This window comes from Ursus americanus, chromosome X (assembly GCF_024610735.1).
Source record: "Ursus americanus isolate L20-20 chromosome X, mUrsAme1.1.p, whole genome shotgun sequence".
In the NCBI taxonomy this organism is placed as follows: Eukaryota; Metazoa; Chordata; class Mammalia; order Carnivora; family Ursidae; genus Ursus; species Ursus americanus.
In genome coordinates this window covers 80,937,555-80,963,664 of record NC_142164.1, presented here as the reverse complement: position 1 = coordinate 80,963,664, position 26,110 = coordinate 80,937,555, and the positions used below count along the sequence as shown (strand labels likewise).

Genomic DNA, 26,110 nt, shown 5'->3' with positions numbered 1-26,110 from the left:
TTTTATTTGTTGTTCTTTTTCCAGTTCCTTAAGGTTAGCTTGTATATTTGGGATTTTTCTACTTTTTTGAGTGAGGCTTAGATGGCTATGTATTTCCCCCTTAGGACTGCCTTTGCAGTATCCTATAGATTTTGGACTGATGTGTTTTCATTCTCATTGGTTTCCATGAATTGTTTAAGTTCTTTAATTTCCTGGTTGACCCAAACATTCTTTAGCAGGATGGTCTATAGCTTCCAAGTGTTTGAATTCCTTCCAAATGTTTTCTTGTGATTGAGTTCCAGTTTCAAAGCACTGTGGTCTGAAAATATGCAGGGAATAATCTCAATCTTTTGGTATCGGTTGAGACCTGATTCATGACCCAGTATGTAGTCTATTCTGAAGAAAGTTCCATGTGCATTTGAGAAGAATGTTTATGCTGTTGTTTTAGGGTAGAATGTTCTGTATATATCTATGAAGTCCATCTGGTCCAGTGTGTCATTCAAAGTTCTTTTTTCTTTGTTGATCTTATGCTTAGATGATCTGTCTATTGCTGAGAGTGGAGTGTTGAGGTCTCCTACTATTAAAGTATTATTATCAATATGTTTCTTTATTTTGGTTAACAGTTGGCTTATGTAGCTGGCTGTTCCCATGTTGGGGGCATAGATATTTACAATTGTTAGATATTTTTGTTGGATAGACACTTTAAAAATGATATAGTGTCCTTCTGTATCTCTTACTACAGTCTTTAGCTTAAAATCTAATTTGTCTGATATGAGAATTGCTACCCCAGCTTTCTTTTGACGTCCATTGGCATGAAAAATTGTTCTCCATCCCCTCACTTTCAGTCTGGAGGTATCTTTAGGTTCAAATTGAGTCTCTTGTAGACAGCATATAGATGGGTCATGTCTTTTTATCCAATCTGCAACCCTGTGCTGTTTCATGGGAGCATTTAGGCTGAGAGTGATTATTGAAAGATATGATTTTATTCCCATTATGTTGCCTGTGAAGTCCTTGTTTCTATAGATTGTCTCTGTAAATTCCTGGTCTATATTACTCTTGGGTTCTTTCTTCTTTTATAGAATCCCCCTTAATATTTCTTGCGGGGCCAGCTTGGTGGTCACATGTTCTTTCAGTTTCTGCTGGTCACGGACACTTCTTGTCTCTCCATCCATTCTGAATGACAGCCTTGCTGGATAAAATATCCTTGGCTGGATGTTCTTCTCATTTAGTACCCTGAATATATCTTGCCAGTCCTTTCTGGCATTCCAGGTCTCTGTGGACAGGTCTGACGTTATTCTGATGTTCCTCCCTCTGTGCGTAAGAAATCTCTTCCTTCTATCTGTTTTCAAGACCTTTCCTTGGATCTAACATTTGCAAATTGTACTATTATATGTCAGGGAGTTAGTCTGTTCTCATTGATCTTGGGAGGGGTCCTCTCTGCCTCTTGGACACAAATGCTTTTTTCCTTCCCCAGATTGGGGAAGTTCTCAGCTATGATTTGCTCAAATATATCTTCTAGACACCTCTCTCTCTCCCCCCTCAGGGATCCCAATAATTCTGACATTGGAATGTTTCATGGAGTCATTAGTCTCTCTCAGCCTGAGCTCTTGGGCTTTAATCTGTTTTTCCCAGGCCTCCTCGGTTTCCTTCTTTTCTATCATCTTATCTTCTAACTCACTAATTCACTTACCTCATTACCTTGGCAGTCAGAGTAATTCATAGCATTTTTATGTTCAGCCTGATTAGATCTCATTTCTGCCCTTAGAGATTCTATATTGTCGCTAATATTTTTTTCAGGCCTAGATATCGACTTCATAATTGTTACTCTGAAGTCTATTTCTGACGTCTTAATTATATCCATATCCATTAGGTCTGTGGCAGAGGCCACAGTCTTTGATTCTTTTCTTTGTTGGGGGTTCCCCCACTTAGTCATTCTGTTGGGGGAGGTGGTTGAGAGAATGTACAGAGTCCAGAATATTAACGAGGACCCAAGATGCACCTATTTTATAGGGACCTTAGGGCTGTCAGCCTCTTGTTCTTTCAGCCTGTCTTCTGGGGGAGGGGCCTGCTGTGCTGTTACTCAGGCAACCCTGCTTGGGCAGAGTTGCCCTGTCCCCTGTGGGGGGGGTTGTCTCAGTGAAAACCGGTTTTTTGGGCTTTTGTTCTCTGGTGGCTTTCCCTGGCGGCTTTCTGCATCTCTTCTGAGAGTCAGAGCAGAAGTGACCACAATCAAACCTCTGTCTCAGAACAGAGAAATTGCAGTCTGCTCATCACTGAGCTCTCCAGGCGACACAGTCTCCATTTCTGTCTGTGCTTCTAAAAACTACATCCTCCCCGGTTGTAGCACCACAGAGCAACACACCCAGAGGTGCACCCCAAGGCTGGGGTCGTCTCTTCCCTTTGTGTTTCTAAAACTGCAAGCCACCCCCAGTTCGTGTGTGTGCATTTGCAGCTCCTGGATCCTGGCAGGAGGCTGGACTAAAGTCCTTTCCCCGCAGCTAAGGGTCTGCGAGTCTGTGCCCTGTCCCAAACACGAGACGCTTTTGCGCTCCAGTTTTATTTCATGTTCCTGGCACCAGCTTATGGTGGCTCCTCCCCCTTCTGTTTATCTTCCAATATCTGCCCTCAGAATCTCAGCTCCATGCTTCATACCTCGGGATAGGTGATGTTTTCTGCTTGTAGAGATCCAGATATATATTCTTACATCTTAGGCTGATTTCATGGGTGTTCAGAATGGTTTGGTTGATATCCAGTTAAATTCAGGGGACCAGTTGAAATAGGGTCCCTACTCCACCATCTTTCCTCATCCTCTTTTGTTTCTTTTTTCTTCCTGCCCCCAGGGTTTCTAATACTATGTTGAATAAAAGCAGGGTGAGTGAGCATCCTTGTCTTGTTCCTTATCTTAGAGAAAAAGCTGAAAGCTTTTCACCATTGAGTATGATGTTAGCTCTGGGCTTGTCATATATGGCTTTTTATGTTGAAGTGTATTTTCTCTATACCCACTTTGTTGAGAGTTCTTATCATAAATAGATGTTGAATCCTGTCAAGTGATTTTCTGCATCTATTGAAATGATCATATAATTTTTATTCTTCATTTTGTGAATGTGGTATATTACATCAATTGGTTTGTGCATATTGAGCCAGGCTTGCACCCCTGGAATAAATCCCACTTGATTACAGTGTATGATCCTTTTAATGTACTGTTGAATTTGGCTTGTTAATACTCCGTTGAGGATTTTTGCATCTATGTTCATCAGAGTTATTGGCCTGTAAACTTTTTTCTTGTGACATCCTTGTCTGGTCTTGATATCAGGGTGATGTTGGCCTCATAGAAAGAGTTTGGAAGTGTTCCTTCTTCTATTTTTTGAAAGAGTTTGAGAAGGATTGGTATTATTTTTTAATGTTTGATAGAATTTACTAATGAATGTGTTTGGTCCTGGACATTTGTTTGTTGGAAGGTTTTTGTTTTAAGATTTTATTTACTTATTTGATAGGAAGAGAGAGAGAGAGAGAGAGAGGAGAACACAAGGAGGGGGAATGGCAGAGGGGGAGGGAGAAGCAGACTCCCTGCTGAGCAGAGCCCGACACAGGGCTTGATCCCAGGACCCCGGGATCATGACCTGAGCCGAAGGCAAACACCCAACAGACTGAGTCATCCAGGTACCCCTGTTGGGAGGTTTTTGATTATTGATTCAGTTTCCCTACTAGTAATCTGTCTGTTCAGATTTTCTCTTTCTTTATGATTCAGTCTTTGTGGTTTCATGTTTCTAGTAATTTATCCATTTCTTCTAGGTTTCCAATTCGTTGGTGTATAGTTGTTCATGGTACCCTCTTATGATCCTTTGTATTTCTGTGTTATCAGTTGTAATATCTCCTCATTCATTTCTGATTTTATTTATTTGAGACTTCTCTTTGTTTTCAGGGTGAGCGTAGCTAAAGGTTTGTCAGTTTTATTTATCTTTTAAAATAATCACCTCTTAGCTTCATTGATCTATTGTCTTTTTAGTCTCAATTGCATTTATTGCTGCTCTAATCTTAGCTATTTCCTTACTTTTACTAACTTTGGGCTTCACTTGTTCTTATTCTATTTCTTTGAAGTGTAAAGTTAGGTTGTTCATTTGAGGTTTTCTTATTTCTTCAGTTTTTTTTATTATGTTCAATTAACCAACATATAGTACCTCATTAGTTTTTGATCTAGTGTTCAATGATTCATCGGTTGTGTATAACCCCCAGTGCTCATCACAACAGGTTTTTATCAGTATGAACCTTCCTCCTAGAACTGCTTTTGCTGTGTCCCTTAAACTTTTTTCTTTTTTAAATTAAAGTATAATTAACTTACAATGTTATATTAGTTTTGGGTGTACAATATAATGAATTAACAATTCTATACATTAATCAGTGCTCATTAGGAAAAGTATACTCTTAATCCCGTCCACCTATTGCACCCATACCCCCACCCACCTCTGCTCTGGCAACCACTCATTTGTTTTCTGTATTTAAGAGTCTGTTTGTCATTTTTTGTTTGTTCATTTGCTTTGTTTCTTAAATACCACATATGGTGAAATCACATGGTATTTGCCTTTGTCTGACTTATTTTTTTAAGTAGGCTCCACACCCAGCATGGAGACCAACATGGAGCTTGAACACCCAACCCTGAGATCAAGACCTGAGCTGAGATCAAGAGTTGGACACTTAACTGAGTCACCCAGTCACCCTGTCTGATCTATTTTATTTAGTGTTATACCCTCTAGATCCATCCATGTTGTTGCAAATGGCAAGATTAAATTGTTTTTTATGATGTCTACATCTATCTGTCTATCTATACATCTATCTATCGTCTATGTATATTTGCATCCTTTGAATGAGCGACACTTGATTATGGTGAATGATTTTTTTATAGTATTCTTAGATTCAGTTTGATAATATTTTGTGGGGGATTTTTGTATCTGTGTTCATCAAGGATATTGACCTATAGTTTTTTTTTTTAAGGTCTTTGTCTAGTTTTGGTAATGAGGGTAATACTGGCCTCATAGGATGAATTCAAAAGCTTTACATCCTCTTTTGTTTTTTTGGATAGTTTGAGAAGAATAGATTATAACTCTTCTGTAAATGTTTGGTAGAATTCATCTGTGAAGCCAGCTGGTCCTGAACTTTTGTTTGTTGGGAGTTTTTTGATTACTGATTCAATTTCATTGCTAGTAAATGGTCTGTCCAAATTTTCTATTTCTTCTTGATTCAGTTTTGGAAGGCTATATGTTTCTAGGAATTTATCTATCTCTTCTAGGTTGTCCAATTTATTGGCATATAATTCTTCATAATATTCTCTTATATATTCATTTTTATTTGCCTCTGTGTACTTTGTGATGTCCTCTTTCATTTCTTCATTGACCCTTCATTGTTCAGTAGCAGGTTATTTAACCTCCTTGTATTTGTGTTCTTTCCACATTTTTTCTTGTGATTGATTTCTAGTTTCATACCATTGTGGTTGGAAGGCATACATAATATGGTTTCAATCTTTTTGAGTTTATTGAGACTTGTTTTGTGGCCTCACATGTAATATATTCTGGATAATGTTCCATGTGCACTTGAAAAGATTGTATATTCTCCTGTTTTTTGGATGAAATGTGCTAAATATATCTATTAGATTGATCTGGTCCAATGTATCATTCAAAGCCACTATTTCTTTGTCTATTTTTTGTCTGGATGATGTATCCATTGATATAAGTGGGGTGCTAACATCCCCTACTATTATTTTATCACTATCAATTTCTTCCTTTATTTCTGTTAATGGTGACACTATGTATTTAGGTGCTCCCATATTGGGTGCACAAATATTTATAGTTGTTATATCCTCCTGTAGGTTTTTTCTCCCTTTCTCATTATGTAGTGTCCTTCTTTGCCCTTGTTAGTCTTTGTTGTAATGTCTATTTTGTCTGACATAAGTATTACTACGCCAGCTTCCTTTTTGTTTCCATTTGCATGATAAATATTTTCCCATCCCTTCACTTCCAATTTGTATGTCATTAGGTCTGAAGAGAGTCTCTTGTAGGCAACATACAGATTTGTCTTACTTTCTTATCCATTCAGTCCCTCTATGCCTTAAATAAAGCATTTAGTTCATTTATATTAAAAGTAATTATTGATAGGTATGTACTTATTGCCATTTGTCACTTATTTTATGGTTGTTTTTGTAGTTCTTCACTGTTCTTTTCTTTTCTTGCTCTTGTGCCTTATGTTTTGATGGCTTTGTTTAGTGATATGCTTGGATTCCTTTGTGTTTATTTCTTGTGTATCTATTACAGATTTTTGATTTGTGGTTACCATTAGGTTTGTAACATCTTATGCATCTAGCAGTCTATATTAAGCTGATGGTTGCTTAAGTTTGAGCTCATTAAAAGCACTAAGTTTTTACTCTTCCCTTCACATGTATTATGGATGTCATACTTTATATCCTTTTATTTTGTGAATCCCTTGACTGATTTTTATAGAGATAATTGATTTTACTGTTTTTATGCTTTAACCTCCATAATTGTTCTCTAAGTGATGAATTTACTATTCTTATTATATGCTTGCAGTTACCTGTGAAATTTTTTCTTTTTATAATTTTCTTACTCATGATTATGGCCTTTTCTTTTCTTTTTTTTTAAATATTTTATTTGTTTATTTGACACAGAGAGAGAGAGACAGTGAGAGAGGGAACATAAGCAGGGGGAGTGGGAAAGGGAGAAGCAGGCTGCCTGTGGAGCAAGGGATCCTGATGCGGGGCTCGATCCCAGGACCCTGGGATCATGACCTGAGCCAAAGACAGATGCTTAACAACTGAGCCACCCAGGCGTCCTGGCCTTTTCTTTTCTTTAACATTTTTTTGTAAGAATGGCTTAATGGTGATGAACTTTTTTAGATTTTTTTTTTTTTTTTGGTCTGGGAAAATCTTTATCTCTCATGTTCTGAATGACAGCCCTACTGGGTAAAGTATTTTTGGTTGTAGGATTTTTCCTTTCAGTAGTTTGAGTGTATCATGCCAGTCTCTTCCACCCTGCAAAGTTTCTTCTGAAAAGTCAGCTGATAGCCTTATGGTATTTCCCTTGTATAAAACTATTTTTCTTGTTGCTTTTAAAATTCTTTCTTAATCACTAGTTTTTCCTATTTTAATTATTATGTGTCTTAGTGTGGACTTATTTGGGCTGATTTTGTTGGGGGCTGTCTGTGCTACCCGGATCTGGATCTTTATTTCCTTCCCCAGATTAAGGAAGTTTTCAGCCATTATTTCTTAAATACATTTTCTGCCTCCTCTCTCTTTTCCTTCTGGGATCCCTATAATGTGAATGTTATTATGCTTGATGATCACAAATTTCCCTTAACCTATTCTCATTTATTATTATTCTTTTTTGTTTTTGCTCTTTAGCTTGGTTGCTTTCAATTACCATGTCTTCCAGGTTGTTAATCTGTTCTTCTGTCTCCTCTAATCTATTATTGATTCCCTCTAGTTTATTTTTAATTTCAATTATTTTGTTCTTTATCTGCAATTGGTTCTTTTTTATATTTTCTATATCTTTGCTGAAGGTCCCACTGAGATCCTCCAGTCTTTTCTCAACTCCAGTAAGTATCTTTATGACAATTACTTTGTATTCTTTATCAGGTATATTGCTTATCTTTGTTTCATTTAACTCTTTTGCTGTGTTTTTTTCCTGTTCTTTCATTTGGGACATATTCCTCTGTCTCCTCATTTTGTCTAACTCTTTGTGTTTGTTTCTGTGTATTAGATAAGTCAGTTACATCCCCTGATCTTCAAAGTAGTTGTTCTATGAAAAATCTTATGGTGCCCTATAGCACAGTGTCTCCTGTTCACCAGAACCAGGCACTTCAGTGGGGCCTCCTATGTGGGTTGTGTCTGCCCTTCTTTTGTGGCTGAGCCTTGTTTGCCTTCAATCCAGTTGGTACAATGGTCTGCTTTGCTTGTTGTGGGCAAACTAGGCAGGATTTTGTCCCTGTGCTGTTAAGAAGCCAATGTGGGGCTGCCACAGGCTTGTAATTGGGAAGTGTTGACAATCAGACCAGATACCTGCCCTCAGCTCATCTACCAGGGCTGCAGTCACACTGATTCGCAGGACGCTTTCCCTGCATTGTCTCCTGGGCAAGGCCTGCAGTCAGACCAGATGCCTGCTCCCAGTCTCTGTCAGGACTTCAGTTACACTGATCAGCAAGATACCCTCTCTGCACTGCCAACTATAAGGGTTGACTGCTGGGACTGTGGGTGTACTGGTGTGTGTGGTTATATTCAACTCTTGCCAAGGTAGGAGTCACTTTGGAGTGGGTGTTTGTCCATGCTGGAGCTGCTTGCAGGATGAGATTTAGCAGGAGCTGCTTTGGAAGGACTATTGGCTGGTTGAATGGGGCAGATACACAGAAGAATGGGGGTAGGGTGCACAGTGTTAGTAAGCTAGGTGGAGAGTGTTCTTGCTGGTTCCTGCAGGTGTCCAACTATCTGGGCTGGGGGTGGGTGGGAGAGAAATGGCACCTTCCAGCTCTTTTGTTCTTTGAGAATTCTCCTAAAGATCCCTGCCCTTCCAGCACATGTTCTGGGATTAGTAAATAAATCTCCTTCACTTATATGCCAGGTGCTTCTCAAACTGCTGCTTCTATGCTGTATCTTGGCTGGGTTATTTATTATGCTGTCTCTTTAACATCAGGGACCTTGTTTCCTATCACCCTCTGATTCTCCTGGGGCTAAACCCACTGATTTCTAAAGTACTCAGAATTAAGCCCTGCTGATTGTAAAAGCTCATGAAGTTAAGCCCCATTGGTTTTCAAAGCCAAATGTTATGGGAACTTGTCTTCCCAGTTTCAGGTCCCCTGTGCCTGGGATGCCTGGTGGTGGGGTCTAATCCTCTTAACTTCTCTGTACTTGAGGTTTCTCTTCCAACTGTGGTTAGTCTAACCAAGGGTTTGGTTCCCACCTGTGTCTCTGCCCCTCTTACCCTTTTCATTGTGGCCTTCTCTCTACAATTAACTGTGGAAGGTCTCTTCTGCCAGACTTTGGGTCATTTTATGAATTAGTTGCCCTGATGTGGCTGTTATCTCAGAGTGTCTGTGGAATAAAGTGAGCTCAGGATCCTCCTACAGCACCATTGTCTCAGAATTCTGCATCCCATAAATTTTGGTATGCAGTATTTCCATTTTCATTTGTCTCAAGGTATTTTTTGATTTCTCTTTTGATTTCTTCTTTGACCCATTGGTTGTTCAGTAACATGTTTAATATCCACATATTTGTGGTTTTTCCAGGTTTCTTCCTGTAACTGGTTACTGATTTCATACCATTGTGGTCAGAAAAGATGCTTTATATTATGTCAATCTTTTAAAATTTATTAAGACTGTTTTGTTGTCTAACATGATCTATCCTGGAGAATGTTCTATGTGTATTTGAGGAGAATGTATATTCTGTTGCTTTTGGATGAAATGTTCTGTATATATCATCTATTAAATCCACCTCCTGTAATGTGTCATTTAATGCCAATGTTTCTGTATTAATCTTCTGCCTGGATAATCTATCTGTTGATTACAGTGGAGTATTTAAATCCCTTAATATTGTGTTGCTGTGTATTTCTCCCTTAGGTGCTCCTTTGTTGGTGCATAGATATTTACAAATGTTATATTCTCTTGTTGGATTGTCCCCTTTATCATTACATAATGACCTTCTTTATCTCTTATTACAGTCTTTGTTTTAAAGTCTATTTTGTCTGATATAAGTATAACTATGCCTCCTTTTTTTTGGTTTCCATTTGCATGGAATATCTTTTTCTATCCATTCACTTTCATTATGTGTGTATCATTATATCTGAAGTGTGTCTTTTATAGGCAGGATATAACTGGGTCTTATTTTTTTATCCATTCAATCACTCTATGTCTTTTGATTTGAGAATGTAGTTCACTTATATTTAAGGTAATTATTGATAGGTATGTAATTGCTGTTTTGAATTTTTTTTTTTTTTGCCATTTTGTAGTTCCTCTGTTTCTTTCTTCTCTTGCTCTCTTCCTTTGTGATTTGAAGATTTTCTGTAGTGGTATATGTAGATTCCTTTCTCCTTATCTTTTGTGTATCTGCTAAGGTTATTGCTTTGTGGTTACCATGAGGCTTACATATAACGACTTTTGTAACAGTCTAAGTTGATAACAATTTAAGTTTGACTGCATTATAAAGCTGTATATTTTACTCCCTTCCCGTGTTTTATGTGTTTGATATCATAATTTACATCTTTTTATGTCATGTATCACCTATCAAATTACAGTTATAGTTGTTTTTACTACTTTTGTCTTTTAACCTTCATACTAGCTTTATAAGTGATTAATTCACCACATTTACACTGTTAGATTGTTCTGAATTTTACAATATATTTACCCTTACCAGTGAGATTTATATTTTTCATATGTTTTCCTTTTACTAATTAGTGCCCTTTAATTTCAGCTTAAAGAAGTCCCTTTAATCTTTCTTTCTTTTTTTCTTTCTTTCTTTTTTTCTTTCTTTCTTTCTTTCTTTCTTTCTTTCTTTCTTTCTTTCTTCTTCTTCTTCTTCCTTCCTTTCTTTCTTTCTTTCTTTCTTTCTTTCTTTCTTTCTTTCTTTCTTTCTTTCTTTCTTTCTTTCTTTCTTTCTTTCTTTCTTTCTTTCTTTCTTTCTTTCTTTCATGCCAGGAGGGGCAGAGGGAGAGGGAGAGAGAAAATCTCAAGCACGCTCCATACCCAGCACAGAGCCTGACACGGGGCTTGATCTCACAACCCTGAGATCATGACCTGAGGTGAAATCAAGAGTCAGACACTCCACAATAGCCAAAATATTGAAAGAGCCCAGATGATTCAGATAAAGAAGGTGTGGTGTGGTGTGTGTGTGTATGTATGTATGTATGTATATATATACATACATACAATATATACATACATACACAGGCACTCACACTCACACTCACACTGGAATATTACTCAGCCATCAAAAAGAATGAAATCTTGTCATTTGCAAGGACATGGATGGAACTAGAGGGTATTATGCTAAGCCAAATAAGTCAGTAAGAGAAAGACAAATACCATAGGATTTCACTCATATATGGAATTTAAGAAACAAAACAGATGAACATAGGGGAAGGGAAGGAAAAATAAAATAAGATGAAAACAGAGAGGGAAGCAAACCATAAGAGACTCTTAATTCTAGGAAACAAACTGAGGGTTGCTGGAGGGGAGGTTGGTGGGGGAAAGCGGTAATTGGGTGATGGGCATTAAGGAGGGCACTTGATGTAATGAGCACTGGCTGTTATATGCAATGGATGAATCACTAAATTCTACCTCTGAAACTAACAATAATAAAAAAAGAGTTAGTCACTTAATCAACTGAACCACCCAGGTGTCCCTCCTTTAACATTTCTTATAAGGCCAGTATAGTGATAATGAACTTGTTTAGCTTTTCTTTGAAAAACTCTTTATCTCTCCTTCAATTCTGATTGACACTGCTGTGTAGGGTATTGTTCGGAAGTTTTTTTCTTTCAGCATTTTGAATATATTGTTCCACTCACTTCTGGCCTGCAAATTTTCTGCTGAAAAATCTGCTATAGTCTCATGAAAACATTACAAGTTGTTTTCCTCTTCTTGCTTTTTAACATTCTCTTCTTGTCTTTAACTTCTGATAATAATGTGTCTTTATATGGGTCTCTTTGATTCATCTTGTTTGCAACTCTCTGGGCTTCCTGTATCTGTATGTCTGTTTCTTTCTCCAGGTTAGGAACGTTTTCAGCCATTATTTCTTCAAATAAGTTTTCTGCCTCTTCTCTATCTTCTCCTTCTGGGACCGTATAAAGAGAATGTTGGTTCACTTGATGTTGTCTCATAGTCTCTTCAGCTATCTTCATGTTTGTTCATTCTTTTTTTTCTTTTTGCTGCTCTGAGTTCTACTGTCCTGTCTTTGAATTCACTGATCTTTCCTTTTGCTTCATCTAGTCTATGTTGAATCCCTCTAGTGTATTTTTCAGTTCAGTTATTGTATTCTTCAGTTCTGTGACTTCTATTTGCTATTTTCTTATATTTTCTTTCTTTTATTATTGAGGTATAATCAACATACAACTTTATATTAGTTTCAGGTGTACAGCATAATAATTTGGTATTTAAATACATGGTGATATAATCATCACAATAAGTCTAGTTAACATCTGTCACCATACATAGTTACAGAATCTTTCTTTTGATGAGAACTTTTAAGACCTACTCTCTCAGCAACTTTTCAATATGTAACGTAGTATTATTAACTATGGTCATCATATTGTACATTACATCCCATGACTTATTTATTTCAGAACTGGAAGTTTATTATAAACTCGCCTTTACCCATTTCACCCAATGCCCACTTTGGCAACTACCAATCTATTCTCTGTATCTATGAGTTTGGTGTTTTGTTTTGTTTTTAAAGATTCCACATATAAGTGAGATCATATGGCACTTGTCTTTCTCTGATTTATTTCACTTAGCAAAATGCCCTCCAAGTCCATTCATGTTGTTGCAAATGGCAAGATTTTATTTTTTATTGCTGAATAATATTCCACTATTATATATATCACATTTTCTTTATTCATTCATCTGTCAATGGATACTTCAGTTGTTTCCATATCTTGACTATTGTAAATAACAATCTGATGCAATTGGGTGCATAGATTTTTTTCAAGTTAGTGTTTTCATTTTCTTTGGATAAATACCCAGAAGTGTATTCACACATTTGTTTTTGCTTTTGTTTCCTTTGCTTTTGGTATCAAATACAAAAAAATCACAGCCAAGACAAATGCCAAATATCTTACTGCTCATGCTACCTTCTAGGAGTTTTATGGTTTCAGGTCTTATGTTCAAGTCTTTAATCTATTTTGAGTTAATATTTTTGAGTGGTGTAAAATAGTGGTCTGGTTTCATTATTTTGCATGTGGCTGTCCAGTTTTCTCAACACCATTTATTGAAGAGACTGTCCTTTCCCCATTGTATATTCTTGGCTCCTCTGTCATAAATTAATTGACCATATATGCATGGATTTATTTCTGGGTTCTGTATTCCGTTCCATTGACCTATGTGTCTGTTTTTCTGCCAGTACCATACCATTTTGATTACTATAGATTTGTAGTATAGTTTGAAATCAGGGCACATGATGTCTCCCACTTCCTTTTCCTTTCTCAAGATTGCTTTGGCTATTTGGGGTCTCTTATGGTTCCATACAAAATTTGGTATTACTTGTTCTGTGAAAAATGCCATTGGAATTTTGATGGAGAGTGCATTAAATCTGTATATTACATTGGGCAGTATGGACATTTTAACAACATTAATTTTTCCAGCTTGTGAGCACAGAATATTTTTCCATTTGTTTCTTCTTCATTTTTATATTTTCTATCTCTTTGTTGAAGTTCTCACTGTGTTCTTCCATTCTTCTCCTGAGCTTGGTGAGCATCTTTATGGCCACTATTTTGAACTCTTTTTTTAAAAGAAGATTTTATTTATTCATTTGAGAGGGAGAGAAAACAACAGGAGCAGGGGGAGGGGCAGAGGGACAAGCAGACTCCCCACTGAGTACGGAGCCCGACGTGGGGCTCAATCCCAGGACCCCAGGATCAAGACCTGAGCCAAAGGCAGAAGCTTAACCAACTGAACTGCCCAGGTGCCCCTATTTTGAACTCTTTATCAGATAAATAACCCTTCTACATTCCATGAAGGACTTTTTTCTGAGGTGTAGTCTTGTTCTTTTATTTAGAATATATTGTTCTGTTTCTTCATTTTCCTTAACTCTCTGCATTGATTTCTATCATTTGAATATCTATCTTTATCAGCCTTGAGTGTGTGGCCTTGTGGAGGAGATGGAACTTATTATTCATCCCTGTCTTAGCTCTTGGTTTTCTCTCAAATCTTTGTGATTGTCTGAATAGTCTATTTTATTTCAAGTGACTCCCAGTAATTGAGGGTGTGCCAAAAACATGTCAGTGTCCCAAAGGGGAGGATTTCAATCAGCACATAGTACAGGTGATTAGAAGCCAGACCCTTAAACAGCTTTTAAAGTATGCAAATATATATAGTTCTGTGGGACTGCAGGCATACGTCTCGCCACCAGAGCTGGGAGACTTAGAGATGTTCCCTGCATGGCAGTTGCAGATATTGGTGTGCTAGACAAGTGTGCAAGCTCCTTTTTCGGTGGTACTGACAACATGGAGCAAGTCAGAGGGAGAGTGCAAATGGCATCCCCTGGCTTTCATCCTCAGAGAGCACCTCAGAGAGCATGTCCTTGATGTGTGCCAAACCCGAAGCATGCCCTTCAGGCTGGAATTCCAGGACAAACAAATAGGCCTCTTTTCAGCCTGCTGTCTGTGGTGTGCCCTGTTTATGGTAGTTGGCCAGGAACCCTCTTTCCATTTGTTATAGTCCCATAAGACCCAGGAATGCAAGCCCTGCTGGCCAGCAAAGCCAGGCAAAAAAGGGGCATCACCTGGGCAGCAGCTGCAAAAAGATGCCAGCATACCAGATGCATGTAAAAGTTCCCCTCTTGGAGATACTGGCACTCTGGAGTGTGGCAGAAGGAGAGCACCAAGATAGTGTCTATCCTCCTAGGTCTCTAAAAAGTATCACAGTGGGCCCTTAGATGTGTGTTTAATTAGAAGCCTGCCCTTCAGGCCATAATTATGAAGATAAGCTGAGTCCTCTTTTACAGTAATGCTGCATTCCTCAGATTGTTGCCCCCTGCTGTACCCTGGGTGTGGTAGCTAGGTAAGAACTCTTTCTCTGCTAGTTAGAGTTCTTGGGACCTACAGTCACTGGCCACTAGATCCGTGTGATCTAGAGGTGTCCGCTGGGGACAGCTGCAAAAATTGGGGTGCCTGATGAAGGTACAAGCTCTTTTTCAGGAGAAATTGATGGAGCAAGGTAGAGGGACCCAGAGTCTTTTAAAAAGAAGCTCATACTTGAGTTTCTTCTTGTGTAGAACAATCAGTTTGACCGGAACATCTAAAAGCTAAAGTTTCTCAACATTGGCACTATTGATACTTTGGGCCAGATAGTTATTTTGTGCTGTCTTGTGCATTATAGGAGGTTTAGCAGAATCCCAGGCCTCTACTTACTATAAGCCCATAACACACCCTCTCTCCCCAAGTTGTAACAATCAAAAACGTCTCCAGATATTGTCAAATATTTCCTGTGGGTTGGGCAAAATCACCCCCAGTTAAGAACTACTGGTTTAGAAGCATGGTAGTATTGCAGTTAAGAATATGATTTTTGCAGAACTATGTATGAATCAAGACTCTTTTTGCTTACTGGCTGCATGACCTTGAGCAAATCACTTCATTTTTCTGAACCTCACTTTTCTCAGCTATAAGTGGGGACAATGAGGCCTATTTTAGGGTTGTTGTAAGGATTAAATGAGATCATGTACACAAACACTCAATACATTGTGGCAATAGTAATATGTTAATATTATTAACCATTATTAATTAACAAAGATTTTAAGTTCCCAGGAAATACTGAAAGAGGAAGGGAGAAGGTTTCTTAAGGATAGACTCAGAACTTAGTTTTTTTTAATTGCCCATACTGTCATAACAGAGTTCAGCTTCTCCCATTTGCTAGTACACCTTGCCAATTAAGAACCATTAAAGATGAGAGTCAAGTCTTTCTCTCCAAGACCCATAGCCAGGTCTGGAAAGGCAAGATACTGAGCTCTATACTATGTAAGCTGCATAATCTATTTTGGGGTAAGGGTCTCTGAGATTTCTATCTATGTGTAGGCACATAGCTTAACTCCACCCCATCTCTAAAAATCAAGTTCTCTAAGTATCAAAGAGATAAGAAGAGTCTTACCGTAGAATTACACCAGAGACACCGGAAATCTTGAAGTCTTTGGTAACTGCCACAGTTCTCATGACATACTGCACATTGAGAACTGACAGATATGTTTCCTTCTACCCACTGATGAGGCATAGTCTTCTGAAGGGTAAAAAAAAGAAAAAAGAAAAGAGGTAGAAGTTAGAGATATAAGGAGAGAAAGGTCCGGCTGGAGTAACTATACTACCTCATGGAAGACATTAAGTAACCCCAACAAATTTCTTCATGGTCTTGCCCTCCCCACTCCAATGCTAGCAAGTGATGACAGCTGGAAGTAGGGGGCTTTCATTCTTCTAGATTGGTTGAACTGTAAGCCTAGGGAGGATATCTACTTGGGTTGTATGGAGACAGGAAGAAGTCTTCCTTGCCCTGTGTATCCTGACTACAGGAGAGATGGGAAAGAGTGGCTGTAGGAGAAGATGGTTGGTACTCACTACTTCATCAGCGGGCATGAGGAGGTCATCAGTGATAGACAAAGTATTCCATTTGCAATCTTTGCTTGCTCTCAAAGCACATAATTTGTGAGACTTCACTTTGCACACTATGAAAAAAGGAAGAAAAGATGGATGTGAATCTGGTGACGATGAAGATTCTAAGGCCCTTCCCTAAGCTTCTCGGAAAGTACTTAGATGCATCTAAATAGTTCTGACCCACCTCCAAAGGCCTATTTCTCATATTATCTAGCTCCTGTTTATTCTTACTGGCTAAATTATCTACTATCTGGCTTGAATGGAAACTGATGGCAAGAATGAGGTGATTTCTGTTATTCCAGCTCTTGTGACCATGTTGTCCAATCCTCTCAGATCCAACCCTCCATTTAATTCATGAGAATTTCTTCTCATGCCAGCTTCTTCCTATCTCTCTTCTTCAGTCTGTTAAGTGTCAGAATTAATCTTATATTAGAGTCAATGACCTAGTACGAGTCAATGACACTAAAGCCACACGAGCCTTCATCCCTATCTCCACCCACTGGGCTCCATTTCCTAAAATAATCAGAAAGGTACCTTCACAGATGATAACATTTCTAGATAAGGCAGGAATGCTTTCTCGACAGACATTGCAGTGCTGGGTCCGGGGGCTGTGACTGGAGTACCAATAGTGCATTCCAACAAGGAAAGGGTTGTTTTCTGCTGCAGGTATCTAAAATAAGTAAAAGAGAAGAGAGAATAGAGAGTTAATCATAGAGACATATTAGGGAAGAACAGAAAACCTGCTTCTAAGTCTGAAATGGCCAGTTAGGTATCAGAGCATCTGAAGAGGAAGACTGAATATTGGAGCCAATACCTAACAAATCTCCCACCTCCAGTTTTTCCCCAGTGGTTTTGGAAAGAGCAAAAGAATAGGGAGGTAGGTCCTACAATTGGAGCTGGAGACAGGAGGAATGATCTCTATACTGCTTGACCAAACCACTGTATTGATTTAGTCTAAATTAGTTCTGTTAGCCTTGAGCGTGGTTCTCTTTGAGTAGTCAGCTAAAGGAGGTGGTTAGTTGGACATACAGTGATAATCTAAGTCATCTGGCCGGGCAAGAAAGGGAGGAGGCAGACTTTGGGCTAAGGAATGCTTTAACTATCTCCTGGAGATACACATTCCCCTTCCTGGTCTTACCACTGCCAGGTAAGCAGAGTAGTGCATTACCTGGACAACAGTTTCATCTCAGGGGCTTCTTGCCCAAACATTTTTTTTTTTCTGAATGCTACACTCTGACTACCTATAGCAGTTTCCTGGTTAATCAATGTAATTCATTCAAAATTCATTAAACAAAATATTTACTGAGTAACTACTATGTGCTTAGCATCTTTTAAGGCATTGGAGCTATATGAACAAGACAAAGTCCTTGCCTTCATGAAATGATATCCTGTTTGGTGTCTTATTTCATGGTATTGAATTTGACATTTACTGTTAACCCGCCTGTAAATACTGCATTTGTGTATTACAGCCTGACTCTTCATGACTGTGGGGAAGGCAGAAGGTATATCAGCAACTAGTTTGGGGGTTGAAAGGAGAAAGGAAGGGGTGGGCACCACAACACCCAAGTTTGTTCTGGGTGTGCATTCCATGGGACTTTTCCACTTTTTCTCTAATTCCTGTGAATGTCTGATTTTTTTCCTTTCTGCCTTCCTCTTGAGAGTAGACCTAGGTGTACACATTTAGCTTTTTATTCTTGACGATAAGTAATGGGTTATATTTATATAATATAATGGGTAGGGTGTGTAAAGGTATAACAAAACTTTAAAAAGAACTATATGTTCTCCCTGATGCCCTCTGATAGTGGTCCATTAGAGAGAGAGAGGTACTGAGGGTTCTAGCACATTAAGTATTCAGCCTTGATCAATTTACAGAAATTAGGGGCACCTGGGTGGCTCAGTCATTAAGCGGCTGCCTTTGGCTCAGGGCGTGATCCCAGAGTCCCAGGATTGAGCCCCACATCAGGCTCCTCCGCTGGGAGCCTGCTTCTTTCTCTCTCACTCCCCCTGCCTGTATTCCCTCTCTCGCTGGCTGTCTCTCTGTCAAATAAATAAATAAATAAAATCTTTAAAAAAAATTTACAGAAATTAGCCATCTAAACCATAGCCTACACATGGCACTCTCTGTTCCATCCTTCCCCCTTCTGGCATTCTGGCTATGTGCTAAGCTGTGGCTGGATTGATCAGGAAGGTTCCAGAAAGAAAAGCTATTTTGATGAGCTAAAGGCTCACCTGATCTGGGATCACTTTGTGATTGCAATGTTTCTTGCATGCTTAGACCCTGACAAAGCTCCAAGAAGATCAGAGTAGATGGTGAAGAGTCCTGAGGAAGTGACATAATCTTGGTTTTGGCAGTCTGAGCTCCCAGCACCTTTCTACTTCCCAAGCCACTAAATTATAACTCTACAAGTATGTTCCTTCCTTTCAACATCCTTCCCTCCTCCAATAGTTACTAAGAGCCAACCTTGTGTCATCTATGAAGCTAGACACTGGAGACATAGAGATAAATGATCCAAACTTCTTGCCACAGGAAGCTCATAGTCTAGTGGAGGAGAAAACTTCCTAAACATATCATTTCATTACAAAGTGACAAGTGAGCTCTCCTAGAATGTGCAAGTTTCAGTCCATTCCAGAACTATGAAGCAAAAAGTTACCAGAATTTGAAGATTTGGAAAATTATTAGCCTACATATATTGCAAAACATGAGAAAATGTGCTTTGGAGAGAGCACTAAGAGTGTGGCTGAACAAACTTCTGCTGGAGGGATTAGATGTATGACACATGGATCCAATAAACTATCTCAGCAGAAACATTGCCAGCTTGGACTGAAGGGTCAGACATGGGACCAAATGAAGAAAGACTGTCAGACTTTGGGGATTCTACAAGCAGAAAACAGGCTGGTAGAGTTACTTGGCTGTGAACATGTGTTATTCTTCAACAAAATGGAAGAATGCCTCTAAGGGGGCTCAGAGGTCAGCAGGGATGCTGAGGGTGGTACAGAAGCCAGAGATGCTGCCCCTGCCACCACAGATCCAAAAAGTGGTGGCCTGGAGGTGAGGTCACTGTATTCCTGGATCCAGAAGGTAGGGCCACTTCCTTGGTTGGGGGGGCTCCCACCCCTGCGAACTTCAGAGAATGGGGCCAGAGGAAAGAATATCAAGCCACCAGAGAATTATTCTGAGGCCTGGAAACCTAATGGAATATGCTCTACTGGGCTGTCAGCTTGCTTTAGACCACCAACCCTCTTATTCCTTCAATTTCTTCTCTTTCAGAATGGGAATGTCTATCCTATGCCTGTCACAGCATTGTATTTTGCAGGTGGATAACTTGTTTTCTAGGTTTTACAAGTTCACGAATAGAGAGGAGCTTTTCCCTAAGATGGACCATACAAAAAGTCTCTTCCATACTTGATTTAGATTATTTAGAAGGTCAGATTGTGAGCTAAGAATTAATGCTGGAATGGGTTAAGTCTTTGGGGGATGTCAAGATAGGGTGGATGTATTTTGCATGTAGGAAGGCCATGAGTTTTGGGGGTGTGGGCGGAGGATAGACTGTTCTTCCTTCAAAATATGTTCAAGTCCTATTCACCAGTACCTGTGAATGTGGCCTTATTTGGAAATAGGGTCTTTGGAGATATAGTAGATTTAAAAAGAGGTCATACTGAATTAGACCACAGATAGCCCTAATCCAATGACTGGTGTCCTTATAAGAAGAGGAAAGTTTGGACACAGCTACACACAGAGAGAACAACACCATGTGAAGACACAGAGCATGAAGACACAGGGGGGACAACCATGTGATGATGGAGCCAGGGATTGGAGTAATGTTTTTAACATGTCAAGGAATGTCTGCAATCACCAGAAGCTAAGAAGAGGCAAAGAAGGATCCTCCCCTAAAGCCTTCAGAGAGAGCATGGTTCTGCTGACACTTTGGTTTTGGATTTCTAGGCTACAGAACTGTGAGAGAATAAGTTTCTGTTGTTTTAATTCACTCAGTTTATGGTAATTTGCTGTGGCAGTCCTAGGAAACTAATATAATATATCATTACAGGCTTTTCTAGTGGTTGACACAGATTAAAATCCATTTTGAAGACAGATGAAAAACTGGCATGTATACAAACCACTGATCTCTGAATGAAGACAGTTTGACTTAAGTTTCTTTCAGTGTGTGGTTGCTGGGTTTTGTGCTTGATTTTTATCCCCTCTAAAATATTTAGGTGAATACATTCATGCAGAGACCATCACTCCAATCATACTCTGATGTTTTAGGGCAACTAAGGCTATTTCCTCCATCTCCTGAATCCTTCTCAGCATAATCCAGAACGCAGATAGGTACAGTAATTATCTTTCTACTAGTTAAAGAAGATCTTGTTAGTCTAGGCATTTTGTAAACTCTACTGCACTATCCAAATGTGAGAACTTAACAACATGAAGTATCTGCAAAGTGCATGAGTCTCAGATGAAACATCCCATAAGGCACAAAATCTTCTAAAGATGCATTTTCTTAAGGGAATCTTGTTTAGGACGGCTTATGTGATGCAAGGCTATGTTTAGATATAACAGAATCACTGGTTTTGCTGTAACTTAAACTCAACTGCTTTGTTATATCAAGGTTTAGTAACTACAAAATGTTAGGGCCTCCTGGGTTGGCCATTAGTAAGGTAACCATATCATCCAAATCAGGACACTTTAAGAGTGAAAGGGGGAAGCTATTAGTAATTACACAACAAGTGTAAATATGTTCATCCTGAGCAAATCATTAGCTGTGAAAACACTATGCATGAGCTAGAGTATCATTTGGCCAACTTGAATCTATTTGTTGCTCTACACAATCTAGTTGTCTGGCTTAGAGCCACTAGTTGTGTGTCAGATTACTGCATGCATAATCACAAGTGGTGGGGACTAGAAGAGAGAATGAAGATAATTAGTCAGAATTTAAGATGTTCTTCCAAGAGCATGGATTAAGAGTTAGGAGATCTGAAATCTCAATTCTGCAACAACAAACTATGACTTTAGGCAAGGCAACTGAACTCCTCTGAGTTTCAGTTTTCTCATCTGCTTAATTAAATCTTAGAATCATAAGCTTCTCAAATTGAAAGGAATGTTAGATTTCATCTAGTCTACCCACCAGAAAAAAACTAATTTTCTTTTTAAAGTGAACTGTAAAAACTCAGGTGAATTTGACAATTTAAAGTTATATATATTTAATTTAATTTGATGATCTGATAAACATATATAAATGTACACACATACATATAGTGAAATAATCACCCAAAGCCAAACTAATTAACATATCCATCACCTCAGATAGTTACCACTCTCTTTCTTTCTATGTGCGTGTGTATTGAGAACACTTAAGATCTTCCCTCTTTGCAAATTTTAGTTTACAATGAATGATTATTACTTATAGGCACATTGTTGTACATTAGATCTCAGAACTTATTCATCCTGCATAACTGAAACTTTGTACCCCTTAACCAACATCTCCTCATTTCCTCCTCTTCTAGCACTTGGTAACCACCATTTACTCTCTGCTTCTTTAAGTTTGACTATTTTTTAAAAAGATTTTATATATTTATTTGAGAGAGAGAGGGATTGAGACAGCATGAGCAGGGGAGAGGGGCAGAAGGAGAGGGAGAAGCAGAATCCCTGGTGAGCAGGGAGCCTGATGCGGGGCTCAATCCCAGGACCCCAGGATCATAACCTGAGCCAAAGGCAGACGCTTAACCAACTGAGCCACTCAGGCATGCCAAGTTTGACTATTTTAGATTCCACATATAAGTGAGATCATGCAGTATTTGTCTGTGTCGGGCTTATTTAGTTTAACATAATATCCTCCAGGTTCATCCATGTTGTTGCAACCGGCAGAATTTCCTCCTTTTAATTTTTTTAAGATTTATTTATTTATTTTAGAGAGAGTACAGTGGGGAGGAGTAGAGGGAGAGGGAGAGAGAGTCTTAAGGTCTCACGACCCTGAGATCACTATGTGAGCTGAAACCAAGAGTTTGATGCTTAACTGACTGCACCACCCAGGCACCCCTCATTTTCCTCCTTTTTGAAGGCTGAACAATATTCCATTGTGTATGTGTATGTATGTATGTGTATATATGTGCGCGTGTATGTATATATATATCATATATACATATGTATATATGTATATCCATTCATCCATTGGGGGACATTTAGGTTGTTTCCATATCTTGGCTATTGTAAATAATGCTGAAATAAATATGGGAGTGCTGATACCTCTTTGAGATCTCAATTTCATTTCCTTTGGATAAATACCCAGAAGCGGGAATGCTGGGACATAAGATAGTTCTATTTTAAAATATTTGAGGAATGTTCATACTGTTTTCCATAGCGACTGCACCAATTCACATTCTCACCAACAGTGCACAAGGGTTCACTTTTCTCCCTATCCTCACCCACATTTGTTATCTTTTGTCTTTTTGATAATAGCCACTCTGAGTTGAGATGATATATTACTGTGGTTTTTAAAAAAAATTTCCAGTATAGTTAACATACAGTGTTATATTAGTTTCAGTTGTACAATATAGTGATTCAACAATTCTGTACATCACCTGGAGCTCATCATGACAAGTGCAATTCTTAATGCCCATCATGGGGATAGATAAAATAGGTAAAATATCATTGTGGTTTTGATTTACATTAGTGATGATTAGTGATGTTGAGTACTTTTTCATGTACTTGTTAGCCATTTTTATGTCTTTGGAAAAATGTCTATACATGACCTTTGCTTTTTTTAAATCAGATTTTTTGGGGGGGGGTATTGAGTTGTAGGCATGACTTATCTATTTTGGATATTATCAGATATATGGTTTGCAAATATTTTCTCCCATTCCTTAGGTTATCTTTTCACTGTTGATTGTTTTCTTTCTATGCAGAAGCTTTTTAGTCTGATGTAATCCCATTTATTTATTTTTACTTTTTTGCTTGTTGTTTTGGTGTCATAGTAGCTTTATAGGTTTCTAGTAGTTTTATAGGTTCAGGTCTTATGTTTAAGTCTTTAATTCAGTTTGAGTTGATTTTTGTATATGGTGTGAGATAAGGGTCCAATTTCATTTTTCTGCATACAGATATCCAATTTTCCCAGCACCATTTATTGAAGAGACTATCCTCCTATTTTGTGTTCTTGGCACACTCGTCAAAGATCAAATGACTGTAGAAGCATGGGTTTATTTATGTGCTATTTAGTTTCATTGGTCTATATGTCTGCTTTTATGCCAATACAATACTGTTTTGATTACTATAACTTCAGAATATGTTTTTTAAAGATTTTATATACTTATTTGAGAAAGACTGCACAAGTTGGGAGAGGGGACGAGGGAGAGGGAGAAGCAGACTTCCCTCTGAGCAGGGAGCCTGATGCAGGGCTCAATCCGAGGACCTGAGCTGAAGGCAGATGCTTAACCAACTGAGCCACCCAGGCACCCCTAACTTTGTAATATATTTTGATGTTAGGAAATGCAATGCCTCTAGTTTTGTTCCTCTTGCTCCTGATTACTTTGGCTATTTTCAGATCTTTGGTGGTTCTATACAAATTTTAGAATTTTTTTCTATTTCTGTAAGGAATGCCATTGGAATTTTGATCAGGATTGCACTGAATCTATAGATCACTTTGTATGAACATTTCCATAGTGTTAATTATTACAATCCATGAATATGGGAGATCTATCAATTTATCTATGTCTTCTTCAATTTCCTTCATCAATGTTTCATAATGTTCAGTGTACAACTCTTTCACCTCTTTGGTTAAGCTTATTCCCAAGTATTTTATTCTTTTTTTAAAAAGATTTTATTTATTTATTTATTTGACAGAGACAGCCAGTGAGAGAGGGAACACAAGCACGAGGAGTGGGAGAGGAAGAAGCAGGCTCCCAGCGGAGGAGCCTGACGTGGGGCTCGATCCCAGAACGCTGGGATCACGCCCTGAGCCGAAGGCAGACGCTTAACAACTGCACCACCCAGGCGCCCCCAAGTATTTTATTCTTTTTGTTGTTATTGTGAATAGGTTTTTTTTTCTTAATTTCTTCTTCAAATAGTTCATTTATGTATAGAAATCTGATTGATTGTTGTATGTTGATTTTACATCCTACAACTTTACAGAATTCATTCATTAATTCTAACAATTTTGTTGAGGCTTCAAGTGCCCATCTATAGATGAATGGATAAAGAAGATGTGTGTGGAGATATATATATAGATATAGATAGATATAGATATAGATATAGATATATACACACACATATACATATACACAAACATACACACAAAAACCACAATGATATTTTACCTATTTTATCTATCCCCATGATGGGCATTAAGAATTGCACTTGTCATGATGAGCACTAGGTGATGTACAGAATTGTTGAATCACTATATTGTACACCTGAAACTAATATAACACTCTGTGTTAACTATACTGGAATTTTTTTTTAAAAACCACAGTAATATATCATCTCAACTCAGAGTGGCTATTATCAAAAAGACAAAAGATAACAAATGTGGGTGAGGATAGGGAGAAAAGTGAACCCTTGTGCACTGTTGGTGAGAATGTGAATTGGTGCAGTCGCTATGGAAAACAGTATGAACATTCCTCAAATATTTTAAAATAGAACTATCTTATGTCCCAGCATTCCTGCTTCTGGGTATATATCCAAAGGAAATGAAATTGAGATCTCAAAGAGGTATCAGCACTCCCATATTTATTTCAGCATTATTTACAATAGCCAAGATATGGAAACAACCTAAATGTCCCTCAATGGATAAATGAATAAAGAAAATGTGACACACACACACACACACACACACACACACACACACACACACGTATATATGTATATGATACACACACACAATGGAATATTATTCAGCCATAAAAAAGAATGAAATCTTGCCATTTGCAACAACAAGGATGGAGCTAAAGAGTATAATGCTAAGCAAAATAAGTCAGTCAAGGAAAACAAATACCATATGACTTCACTCATATGTGGAATTTATTAAACAAAACAAGCAAATGAAAAAAGAGAGATCAAGAAATAGACTCTTGGGGCGCCTGGGTGGCACAGCGGTTAAGCGTCTGCCTTCGGCTCAGGGCGTGATCCCAGCGTTGTGGGATCGAGCCCCACATCAGGCTCCTCCGCTATGAGCCTGCTTCTTCCTCTCCCACTCCCCCTGCTTGTGTTCCCTCTCTCACTGGCTGTCTCTATCTCTGTCGAATAAATAAAAAATCTTTTTTTTTAAAAAAGAAATAGACTCTTAACTATAGAGAACAAATTGATGGTTACCAGAGGGGAGGGGAAATGGGTCAAATAGGTGATGGGGATTAAGGAGGGCACTTGTCATAATGGGCACGGGGTGATGTATGAAAGTGTTGAATCACTATATTGTACACCTGAAATATAACACCATAATTTAACTACACTGGAATTAAAATTAAAACTTTATAAAAAATTTTGTTGAGGTTGTCGGTTTTCCTATATATATGATTGTGTCATCTGTAAACAGAGACATTTTTACTTTTTTCTTTCTAATTTGAATGCTTTTTATTTCTTTTTCTTGACTAATTACATTGGCATGGATTTCCAGTACTATGTTGAAAAAAGGTGGTGAGAGTAGGCATCTTTGCCTTGTACCAGATCTTAGAAAGCAAACTTTCCATTTTTGTCATTGATTATGTTGTTAGCTATGGGCTTTTCATTGTCTTAAGGCAATAAATATGGGCCTTTATTGTCTTAAGGCAAGACCCTTCTATTTCTATTTTGTTGAAAGTTTTGG

The 26,110-nt window shown here is 38.3% G+C and overlaps 1 protein-coding gene across 2 annotated transcripts in view; it reads right to left on the bottom strand.

Annotated features, from left to right (window-relative positions):
• Positions 1-26,110, bottom strand: part of DGKK (diacylglycerol kinase kappa) — a 177,893-nt gene that overhangs the window by 94,660 nt on the left and 57,123 nt on the right. The window contains exons 5-7 of one of the 2 annotated variants that reach the window (XM_087859607.1): positions 16,854-16,989; positions 16,284-16,390; positions 15,826-15,951 (exon numbers count right to left, since the gene is read on the bottom strand). In XM_087859607.1, the coding sequence (XP_087715733.1) occupies positions 15,826-15,951; positions 16,284-16,390; positions 16,854-16,989 (369 nt within the window). The remainder of the gene's footprint in view (positions 1-15,825; positions 15,952-16,283; positions 16,391-16,853; positions 16,990-26,110) is intronic. The other variant, XM_045786755.2, reaches the window with a different exon arrangement.